Source organism: Amblyraja radiata, chromosome 1, assembly GCF_010909765.2.
Source record: "Amblyraja radiata isolate CabotCenter1 chromosome 1, sAmbRad1.1.pri, whole genome shotgun sequence".
NCBI lineage: Eukaryota > Metazoa > Chordata > Chondrichthyes > Rajiformes > Rajidae > Amblyraja > Amblyraja radiata.
The window spans coordinates 27,031,368-27,043,516 of NC_045956.1; the positions used below are offsets into that span (position 1 = coordinate 27,031,368).

A 12,149-nucleotide genomic window follows, 5' to 3' on the forward strand; every position below is an offset into this window, starting at 1 on the left:
GCTTTTCACTTAGTACGGCTGTATGGTAACTCAAATGTCACTGTACCTTAACTGGTACATGTGACAATAAGCTGCTTCCACCAGTGCTGCAATGGGGACATGCATTGGCGAGCTATTAGCAGGAGGCGAATGCCCCTGTCCCACTTAGGAAACCTGAACGGAAACCTCTGGAGACTTTGCGCCACACCCAAGGTTTCCGTGCGGTTCCCGGAGGTTGCAGGTGGTTGCAGGTAGTGGAAGCAGGTATGGTGACTGACAAAAACCTCCAGGAACTGCACGGAAACCTTGGGTGGGGCGCAAAGTCTCCAGAGGTTTCCGTTCAGGTTTCCTAAGTGGGACAGGGGCATAAAGACTTTCGCCAGAGAGTGGAACCCATGTCATATCACTGCACATTTCATGTAGTACTCACAACTAAAACTGAACAAACACTATATGCAGCATAAAGGCAATATCCTCATGTAATTGCCCGTTAAGCTAATGAACAATATTTACCTTCACAATTTTTCTTGTCTGCTGCAAGTTCGTAGCCTGGGTCACAGGTACACTTGTAACTACCCAAAGTGTTCACACATTGTTGCTCACAGCCTCCGTGGTCGTGTCTGGCACACTCATCCTCCTCTGCGGAGGTGAAATAAAAATCATATGTTAGTCAACTCGTTGGCTGTTGCTTCTGGATTGGGCGAGTTCAACTGTTACATTTACTGAGCAACAGCAGTTCAATATTCAGCCAACAATCAATCTTGCACTGGCAGTCAAGGTGACAAGCCAACCAGCTTTCTTGCAGTTAACATTGATACAAGATTGGTGCAAACTCTGAACGAGCATAATACATGTCCTTGTATCCGATTATGCAGTCGCTAAATTATACAGCACAAAAGGAAACCATCAACCAATTTTTTGCATGTCCGATCTTTAAAAGCACTATCCAATTAATCCCCATACACACAATTTTCAATATTTTGGCTTGCTTCAACATGGTCCCACCAGCAGTCACATCTTGTAGAAGCAAGGAACAAAAAAAGACACAAAGTGCTGGAGTAACTCAGCATTTGGTTTAGATTAGTTTAGAGATACAGCCCGGAAACAGTCCATTTGGCCCACCAACCAGCGATCCCCACACATTAACACTCCCCTACACACATTAGGGACAATTTACACTTATGCCAAACCAACTATCCTACAAACCTGTATGCCTTTGGAGTGTGAGGGAATCCGAAGATCTCGGAGAAAACCCATGTGGTCACGGGCAAAACGTACAAACTCTGTACAGACAAGCACCCGTAGTCGGGAACGAACCCGGGTCTCCGGCGCTGCAAGCACTGTAAGGCAGCGACTCTACCGCTGTGCCACCATGCCGCACAGTGCCAGTGCCTGCTACATTTCCTAGTTGCCAGACTTTTTCCATTCCCATTCCCAAACTGACCTGTATGTCCTTGGCCTCCTACATCAGCAAGTGAGGCCACATACAAAATGGAAGATCAGCACCTCATATCGCCTTGGATAGCCTATAACCCAATGTAAGACCTTTGAATTCTGCAAATTTCAAGTAAATCATGCCCCCAGCTTCTACCCAGCTTCTGGCATATACCTTTTCTTTTGCTCTATCCTGTGTCTGTTACCCAGTCCCTTTGCCTTCCTCCTCCTTCACCATCACCCACTCCTTCCTACTTCCCAGACCCATTATTTTCCTGCCCCCATTCTATCTACTATCTCTCATTCCATAAGTTCATAGGTTTATAAGTTCTGTGAGCAGAATCAGGCCCATCGGCCCATCAAGTCTGCTGAACAGCTCAATTTCCTCCAGGACTGTGTGTTTAGCTCAAGATTCTAGCATCTGCAGATTCCCGTGACTCCAACGCTCCAAAGATATTTATTTCACCGATCCTTCAAAGCTCACCCTGGGTAATAAAAACAAAATCCCTTTCCACTGATCCCATCCCACCTGATCTTAAGAGTTAAAATGCCACCTTGGATTTGACATGGAGTTTTAGTAAAACTTCCTGATTAACTCCAAAAGTTCAGTAGGAGATTGGATGCAAATTTAATGCTGTTATTCTTGATTCTGCCGCTTTTATAAGTCGCCAAAGAATTTAAAGTACCAAAATTCTAGTGTTTCAGAAAGGAAACGATAGCTTTAATGACATTTCCTAATGACTTGGGGAACTAGAAATTTGTGGAGACCCAAGCAACTGAAGATGCTATAATCTTGAGTAAAACACAAAGTGCTGGAGTAACGCAACAGGTCCTGGTAGCACGAAGGGTTTGATCCTGACTATGGGCACTGTCTGTATGGAGTTTGTACGTTCTCCTCATGACCACGTGGGTTTTCACCACAATCTTCAGTTTGCTCCCACACTCCAAAGATGTACAGGTACTGTATGTAGGTTAACTGGTTTGGTATAAGTATAAATTGTCCCTTGTGTGTGTAGGATAGTGTTAATGAGCGAGGGGATCGCTGGTCGGCGCAGACTCGGTGGGCTGAAGGGCCTGTTTCCGCGCTGTATCTCTAAACCAAACTAAACTAAACCGATTGAGAAATTCTTTGTTGCATTAAACCCCACATTGTACGAAACACAGCGGAGAAAGGAATTGTAAATCCCTGAGCTTCGGTATAACTTTGTGCATTGTATTTCTAGTTAAGTGAGAAATATCACTGTAGGTGGTGAGGTGTTAAGTGTTGCTTCCTGTGGAGAGGTCATGTGCAGGCAAATTTATTGAATGGTGTGTTGGTGATGTGGTCCAACATGTGAACAGGAGCATGGCTAAAACTGATGCAGTGGGTCGCAGTTGGGTCCCATGCTAAGGATCATAACCGACGCTTCCCAATCCAAATAAAAAATTTAACCATCTGTAAAGTTTCATGGTTCTGCTTCACACTGTTAGTAGGTAAGGCAGGGACTGGGCTCTAATCAAGACCAGCTCCTACATTCTTGGCCTAAACAATTGCTTAACTGTGCCTGCATACCACAATCCTCACCAGAGCATACTAATTATGCTTTGTACAGTCAACACTGTTCGACATCACTATTTGGCATATGATGCATACGATAAACCACATGAGTGGTATGGGTGCTTTGGAGTCATGGAGTAATACAGCACAGAAACAGGCACTTCAGCCCAACTTGCCCATGCCGACCAAGCTGCCCCATCCACACTAGTCCCGCATTTAGCCCATATCCCTCTAAACCTTCCCTGTCCATGTTCCTATCCAAATATCTTTTAACTGTTGTTTTGGTATTTGCCTTAACTACTTTCTCTGGCAGCTCATTCCATATACTGTGTGAAGGTGTTAGGCAAAGGTGTTTTGTTTAGGTGTTAGGCCAGTTAAAGGTATTTCTGTCAAGGTGTTAGGCTAGTTATAATACTACTGAGTATGATCCTGTTGAAAGTATAGACCCTGACAAATTATGAAGTGTTTATGCACAATTTTTGTTTATATGGTTTTTATTTTGAATAAAGTCTATTTTTGGAGAGAAAAAAAGATACCCATGGAAGACAGTGATATGGTGCTCAAGGCTACAAAATCTATTAGCTGTGATTTTTGGATAAAAATTTAAGGCATAGCACATCAGAACATAAATAGCATATTGTGGCATAACTTCAAGAACCAGTGGACATATTGTAGGTTTAAGGTGAGAGAAACAAGATTTAATCAGAACCAGAAAGACAACCTTTACACTGTGGTCGTTAAAATGGAACAAGCTGCCAGGAGGTAGTCGTGGAGTATTCAGAAGACGGACACAAAATGCTGGGGTAACTCAGCGAGTCAAGCAGCATCTTTGGAGAGAAGGAATGGGTGACATTTCAGGTCAAGACCCTTCCTCAGACTGAAAGTCAGGGGAGTGGGAAACGAGAGATATAGACAGTGATGTAGAGAGATATGGAACAAATGAATGAAAGATATGCAAAATAGTAACGATGATAAATGAAACTGGCCATTGTTAGCTGTTTGTTAGGTGAGAACGAGAAGCTGGTCCAACTTGGGTGGGGGAGGGATGGAGAATTAAGACGGTATCGAGAAAAGCTAGTCATGGACTGATACAGTGTGGAAACTTGCCCACACTGGCCACCATGTCCCAGCTACACTAGTCTCACCTGCCTGCGCTTGGTCCATATCCCTCCAAACTTGCCCTATCCATGTACCTGTCTAACTGTTTCTCAAATGTTGGGATAGTCCCAGCCTCAACTACATCCTCTGGCAGCTTGTTTCATGCACCCAACAATCTTTGTGTGAAAAAGTTATCCCTCAGATGCCTATTAAATCTTTTCCCTTTAACCTTGAATCTGTTCCTCGATTCCCCTGCTCTGGGTAAGAGACTCTGTGCATCTACCCGATCAATTCCTCTCATGAATTTTATACACCTCTATAAGATCACCCCTCATCCTCCTGCGCTCCAAGGAATAGAGACCCAGCCTTCACAACCTCTCCCTATAGCTCACACCCTCTAATCTTGGTAACATCCTTGCAAATCCTCTCTGGACCCTTTCAAGCTTGACAATATTTTTCGCATTACATGGTGCCCAGAACTGAACACAATATTCTAAATGCGGTATCGCCAACATCTTATACAACTGTAACATGACCTCCCAACTTCTATACTCAATACTCTGACTGATGAAGGCCAATGTGCCAAAAACCTTTTTGACCACCTTATCCACCTGCGACTCGACCTTCAAGAAACCATGTACCTGTACTCCTAGATCCCTCTGCTCATCCACACTACCCAGAGGCCTACCATTCACTGTGTGGGTCCTGCCCTTGTTAGATGTCCCAAAATGCAACACCTCACACTTCTCTGTATTAAATTCCATCAACCATTCCTCCGCCGACCTGGCCAATCGATCCAGATCCTGCTGCAATCTTTCACAACCATCTTCACTATCTGCAAAACCACTCACTTTTGTATCATCAGCAAACTTGCCCTGTATGTGCTCATCCAAATAATTGATGTAGATGACAAATAGTAACGGGCCCAGCCCCGAACCCTGAGGCACACCACTAATCACTGGCCTCCAGTCCGAGAGGCAACCTTCCACCATTACCCTCTGCTTCCTTCCATGAAGCCAATTTGCTATCCAATTATTAACACTAAACTAAACTAAACTAAACTAAACACTGCACGTATTTGTAATTTAGATTACAATCATTCACAAAAAAAGCAGGAACTGACATCTCAGCCTCCTGGACTATTCAGTGAGACATCTTAATACATCTTACATCTCAATACTCCCTTCTTTTTGATTCCTATGTATTTTGATCCTGTCAATATCCAAATATTTATTGTGTAGGAATGAACTGCTGATGCTGGTTTAAACCGAAGATAGAAACTGGAGAGAAGGAATGGGTGACATTTCGGGTCAAGACCCTTCTTCAGACTAGTCGGGGAAAGGGAAACAAGAGATATAGACAGTGATGTAGAGAGATATAGAATAAAAGAATGAAAGATTTGCAAAAAAGTAACTATGGTAAAGGAAACGGGCCATTGTTAGCTGTTTGCTGGGTGAGAACGGGAACCTGGTGTGACTTCGGTGGGGGAGGGATGGAGAGAGAGGGAGTGCAGGGGTTACTTGAAGTTGGAGAAATCAAGCTCATACCTCTGAGTTGTAAGCTGCTCAAGCAAAATATGAGATGCTGTTCCACAAATTTGTTGCTACATCATTGGCAATATTTTAAATGAAAGGGGATAGTTTTTTGAAAGATTGTGGTATTGAGGCCTTTGTTCACTTGGCACAAAGGAGCAGTTGAGGCTTTGGATCAATCAGCCAGGGTCATTTTGAATGGTAGGATGGGCTTAATGAGCTGTGTGACACTTATTTTGTTAATTGTGCTCTTCACACATTATGTCTCTTTCTCATTGAAAGCCACATATGAATTACTGTTTTTGCATTAATCTATCCACCTGCTTGGGATTCTATATTTTCACATTTATGAAATGAAGTGCAGTTATTTCTCTAGGCTGAAAATTTAGTGACAGTTGCAAACTGTTTAAAAAAAATAAGCCAACCAGATATATACAGGAACTTTGAGCAGGCTTGTTATCATGGAAAGAAAAATCAGCTTTTGGAATGTTTAGAATTTGCTGAAGGTCATGCGTGGAACTTTGCTAAACACATCTGTTGAATATAAATTGAGATTATGGCAAATGACATTTCAAATAATTTAGAAAAAATAAAGGAATCAATTTTTTTCTTCTTACATACGACTCCAAGATATTACTTCTTTAATTCCCAAGTTCATTATATGTATCTTTAGCAAAGTGCAGTTAGGATTTACTCAGTAGACAAGCTAGTGTGCACTTTGTGAAAGCCACGATTCTAACCAAAGAAGTCTATCAACTACCCAATACCAGTGCAGACCGAGGGCAGTATCATCACCCTCGATAGACACAAAATAGTGGAGTAACCCAGCGGGTCAGGCAGCACCTCTGGAGAAAAGGAAGAGGTGACGTTTTGGGTCGGGGGCCTTCTTCAGACAGAATCAAGCGAGAGGGAAACTAGCGGTAGGAAAAGGCACAGAACAGATCAGAGCCGACACCGATGGTCAAAGAGCCCACAATGGTGTATTGTTGACTGTGGAGGAGGTGATAATGAGGGGATACAAATAGTCAGACTGGCGGGACAACTAGGGTAGGGGGGGGGAGGGGGGGAGATGGAGAGGGAGGGATGCAAGGGTTACTTGAAATTAGAGAAATCAAGATTCATACCACCAGGTTGTAAGCTGCCCAAGCGAAATATGAGGTGCTGTCCTCCAATTTGCGTGTGGCCTCACTCTGACAATGGTACAATATTTTTCCTTTGTTCATTTTCATATTACCCTAAATGGGAGATTGCTATGCACAAATTAACAGCTGCAGTTCTTCCATTATAATAATGACTACACATCACAAGTACTTTGTTGCCTCTTAAAGTGCTCGAGTGGTTTCAGAATAGTTTTCTCTAATTCAGGCAATACATCGGGCTCAAACAGCAGACAGGATTTTGGATATTTGTACCTTTAAAAAAGTTTGCAGCAAATCCTGCCTTGTTAATAGTTCCATCGGAAACAAACTTCATCCAGAGGGAATTGGAAGTAGATTTGATGTCTTCAGGTTTATCGTAGCCACAAAACCGCCCGATCAGTGGACTGTTTTCATTATTGCCATTCCGAACCTCAAGATAGTCATAGGCACAATTGTCATGCCTCTCAATCTATCACATGGGAAGGAAAATAATTTACTTATTTTTGCATAGCAAGTCCAGGACCCATCTTTACCACATAGTTGTAGAACAGTAGAGCCTCAAGAAAAGGACCTTCGGCCCACCGTGTCTGTGCCATCCGTGATGCTAACTTATACTAATGCTCTCTGGCTGCACATGATACAATACGATACGATAGAACTTTATTCATCCCCGGAGGGAAATTGGTCTGCCGACAGTCACAGCGCACAACAAGGTATATGAAACCTTGAAATTAAAATTAAATTAAAAGGTGAAAAAAAGAAAAAGGCAGGCGACTGTTGTCTGGCTTCCGTGGGCACAGCGCCTTCGCCGGTACGAACGAACGAACAAACAACCACAGACTTATCTCCTGGGCAGAGGATTCTAAACTAGAGTCTCCCCCCCCCCCCCCACCTCCCCCACACCGGGTCCACCTTTATTCTCCCACCGTCCCTCACCCCGGTCCCCCAATGCCGGGTCCCCACCGTCTTCCTCGCCCCCTCACGCTCGTCGGCCTCTGGTCAATCGTGAAGCCCCACCGTCACCGAGCCTCCTGTTGCCGCTGAGGCTCCGCCGCCACCGAAGCTTACCCCCTTACCATCCTTACCCCCTTATTCCTTAGATAGGCGCAAAATGCTCAAATGTCTATCTTCGGCGTAAACCAGCATCAGCACTTCCCACACATTCCCCTTATTCCTTGCCTGGTCATGGTCTGCCTGAATGCCTCTTAAACATGATTATTGTGTCTGCTTCTCTCACCTCAACTGACAGCATGCTTTGGGCACCTACCACTCTCTGTGTTAAAAAATGTGCCTTGCAAATCGCCTTTAAACTTCCCCCTTCTCATCTCAAATCTACGCTCGCTAATATTTGATTCTTCCATCCTAGGTGAAGACTCAATCAACCCAATCTATGTCGCTCATAATTGTATATACATCCATCAGGTCATACTTCAACTGACTATCCTAATATTTCCATGCATTTCCAAATTTGAGAAAATCTGGCCCAAAGAATCTTCTCCAAACATTTTCTTTCCCCGAATGTAATAATTCTCATCGGCCAATAATTTCCCAGCTGGTCCCAGTTGCCGTTTGAAAACAAACTATATTGGCTATTCTCCAGTCTTCTGATACCTTCCCTTTGGCTAACGAGAATACAATTATCTCGATATCTTCCAACCATTTAAATAAATAAATGTTTATTTTGGAAGTAAAATTGAGTTCTGAGTGTTTTTTTTTGTTCTAATTCTGTTTATAAATACGAAGATCAACTTCAATAGTAAAAACTGATAGAGAACTCACATGTATTAATCATATGTGGTATTCTCATACTCACCAACACTCTGCCTGTCCTTTCTTTCCTTTGTGTTTAATAGTATGTGTTAAATGTATGTTATTAGTGTTCTTTTGCTTGTTTTATGTGGGGGGTGGGGGGTGGTGGGTGAGGGTTGGGGAAACCTTTTGTAATCTCTTACCTCGACAGTTATGCAATTTTTTTCCATATCGTATCTCCGTCTGCACTGCGGCCTAACATCGAGGAGATGGCGGCCTCTGCTGGAGTTCGACGAGTGCTCCAGAGTGGAGCCTGCGTTCTTACCATCACGGAGCTCGCTGTCCCTTAACCGTGAGTGCTTGTGGACTTTAACATCACGGAGTCCGCGGTCTCTGATCAGAGACCGTCTTCGGGAGCACCAAGCCACGGGAGTTATGACCGCCCCGACGCGGCAGCTTCGATCGCCCCGACGCGGGAGCTTCGATCGCCCCAACGAGGGCTTCAACTGCTGGCTGTGGGAGCTACGATCGCCCCAATGAATGGTTGGACTGCTCCGACCGCGGGAGAACAAAGAGGAAGAAGATTGGACTTTTTTGCCTTCCATCACAATGAGGAACGTGGGGAATCCGCTGTGGTGGATGTTTATGGTAACTTTTATGTAGTTGCGCATCTTGCTGCTATTTTTTTTCCTATGGCTGTGTGGTAATTAACATATCACTGTACCTATATTGGTACATGTGACAATAAAAGACCTTTGAATGTATGGTCCCACTCATGGTTACTCATATATGGTATTACTCAGTATGGCATGACATGGTAAGACTTGCCTATAGCTTTTCACTTTATCTCAGTGTACATGGCAATAGTAAACCAATATCAACACATGTAAAGCAGGAACTGTTGGTCTCAGCTTCAAACATTCAGCTCCACTGGAAGCAAAGTTTGGATTGGGAGTTCTGACTGCCTGGGTAACCATATCATGTAAGTATTTTAACCTCTGCAACAGATTAATTTTATCCCTCTAGTCAATTTACACTTCAGAAATAAATATAGAAATTTAAATTAGACAACAGCATGAAATCTGCATTATTGATCAAATATGTTTGATGCACTCCAAAGAGCAGAAAATGTTTTAAAATAACAGCAGATAAAAGTGAAGCAACCACTATAATCATAATTTAGTTTAGTTTAGAGATACAGCCCCTTCAGCCCACAGAGTCCACGAGTACCATCGATCACCTATACACTAGTTCCATGTTAACTCACTTTCGCATCCTACCAACCGTGAGCAGTTTACAAAAGCTAATTAGCCTACAAGCCTCTCCTGGACAGCAACCTTGACGTGGAGGAGAGGCTTGTGTACTCCAGTGATCCGGAGAGCTATGCTGGATGGGGTTTCATATCCCTGGCAGGTTCACCCAAACCAGACAGGTCTCGGGTGAGGAGGCAGGTGAAGCAGTTCCTGGTCCTCCAGGGCGTTCCCCACCCTGGAAAAAAGTGTGAGTTACAGAAACTTTGACGAATGAAAACCAAATTACACACTTGGTTGAAGAAGGTGCCCCACAGATGGGGAACACGATGCTTCCCAGGCAAACCCGCAAGAGCACTGGGAAGCTGACACGCCTCTGACGCCAAAGAGGATGCCCCAGGAACCGCTGGAGAGGTGTCCAGACAGAAATGTCTGAGAGTGGGCTCAACTGGGGAGATCTCGAAAGAACTGCCAACAACCGAGTAAGGTGGCGGACATTTGTCAATGGCCTATGCTCCCCAGAGAAGCAAAGGGCTTAAGAAGAAGTAAGAAGAAGAATGAACCTACAAACCTGCACGTCTTTGGGACGTGGGAGGAAACCGGAGCACCGGAGAAAACCCATGTGATCACGGCGAAAACATACAAACTCTGCACAGACAACACCTTTTGTCTGGACCCAACCCGGGTCTCTGGCGCTGGGAGGCAGCAACTGCGACTGCCCTAAAGGTACCGCCCAAATTCTGATCTACAATCTGAAGATTAATGTTATATCCAACTACGTTTTACCTACTATTGTTCGCTCAGGGAAATTGTGCTCATAATTAAGTTTAATGACACACCTGAGGAACACCTTCCGCAACAGACTGGCTCCACCAAGGTGCAGCACAGAACGCCACAAGAGATCCTTTTTCCCTGTGGCTATCAAACTGTACAAATCTTCCCACTTCTGTCGTGGGGTAGACTGACTCTCCCCCACCCCCACCCCATCTTTGTACATCCCTCATCCTGGACCAAATCTGAGGAAGGACATTATTGCCATAGAGGGAGTGCAGAGAAGGTTCACCAGACTGATTCCTGGGATGTCAGGACTGTCTTATGAAGAAAGACTGGATAGACTTGGTTTATACTCTCTAGAATTTAGGAGATTGAGAGGGGATCTTATAGAAACTTACAAAATTCTTAAGGGGTTGGACAGGCTAGATGCAGGAAGATTGCTCCCGATGTTGGGGAAGTCCAGGACAAGGGGTCACAGCTTAAGGATAAGGGGGAAATCCTTTAAAACCGAGATGAGAAGAACTTTTTTCACACAGAGAGTGGTGAATCTCTGGAACTCCCTGCCACAGAGGGTAGTCGAGGCCAGTTCATTGGCTATATTTAAGAGGGAGTTAGATGTGGCCCTTGTGGCTAAGGGGATCAGAGGGTATGGAGAGAAGGCAGGTACGGGATACTGAGTTGGATGATCAGCCATGATCATATTGAATGGCGGTGCAGGCTCGAAGGGCCGAATGGCCTACTCCTGCACCTGATTTCTATGTTTCTATGTTTCCACTCGATAATTTAATTTCATGTTTGTGTAATATTACATATGTGCTGTGCAATGACTGGTCACTTAAATTTCATTACCATTGTAATGCACATGACACTGTCAATGCCTTGTAACCGCATCCCTCCAGGATAAAAGAGCTTGTATCGTATCGTGTCGTTAAACACTTTCTTCCTGCTATTATTTTTTTTGTTTCAAAGCAATTACCTCAAAAGCTTGGAAAACTAATCCGACGTGGTAGTGCTCAGCCATTGTTATTTTCCACACACATTCCTTCAACGGTCTGTAGTCATCTGGATAGTTAGGAGACTGGATCTGTCCAGATTCTTTACTGATTTCGCCACCACAAATTGCTATCAATTGGAAAGATATCAAATATTAAACAAGGGAATAAATCTTCAACAGGACAACATTTGGCAAAATGTTAAATGTTTCTGCACACCTCAATTTGACATGTTTGTGAAATCTCTCTCTCTCTCTCTCGTAAAACAATAGAAAGAACTGTAAATCCATTAAATTGAACGTTGGTTTATTCATGTACTTCACATTGTGCCAACCACCGCCGCTGACCCCATTGTAAATGAGCACACTAACAAAACACAGTCCACCTTGGACCTGTTGTGCCCTGTGGGTGGAATGCCCTGTGGCTGAATTTCTGCTGCGCTTTTTTCGCCTTCATACAGGAATTCTTGGGGAAATGTATAAATGTCATTTGTGTCACTTCAGTGTGATTTGTGAGCAGGTGGCGGTGGACCAAATTAAAAGGACCCTTGTGGTACATCAACTCTATTACTGTTGCTGCAGGGCAGAACGTGTTGAATGTCTCACCGTGTGAGTTCTGAAGCTCTAATTGGCATGCTACGTCAATCTCAGGACCTCAGCAGTTTA

At 44.0% G+C, this 12,149-nt stretch overlaps 1 protein-coding gene across 3 annotated transcripts in view; it reads right to left on the reverse strand.

The window, feature by feature from the left end:
* tll1 (tolloid like 1) overlaps positions 1-12,149 on the reverse strand; it is a 372,266-nt gene that overhangs the window by 74,147 nt on the left and 285,970 nt on the right. For all 3 annotated transcript variants that reach the window (XM_033019027.1, XM_033019018.1, XM_033019035.1), the window contains 3 exons: positions 11,469-11,614; positions 6,993-7,188; positions 493-618 (listed from right to left, as the gene is read on the reverse strand). In XM_033019027.1, the coding sequence (XP_032874918.1) occupies positions 493-618; positions 6,993-7,188; positions 11,469-11,614 (468 nt within the window). The remainder of the gene's footprint in view (positions 1-492; positions 619-6,992; positions 7,189-11,468; positions 11,615-12,149) is intronic.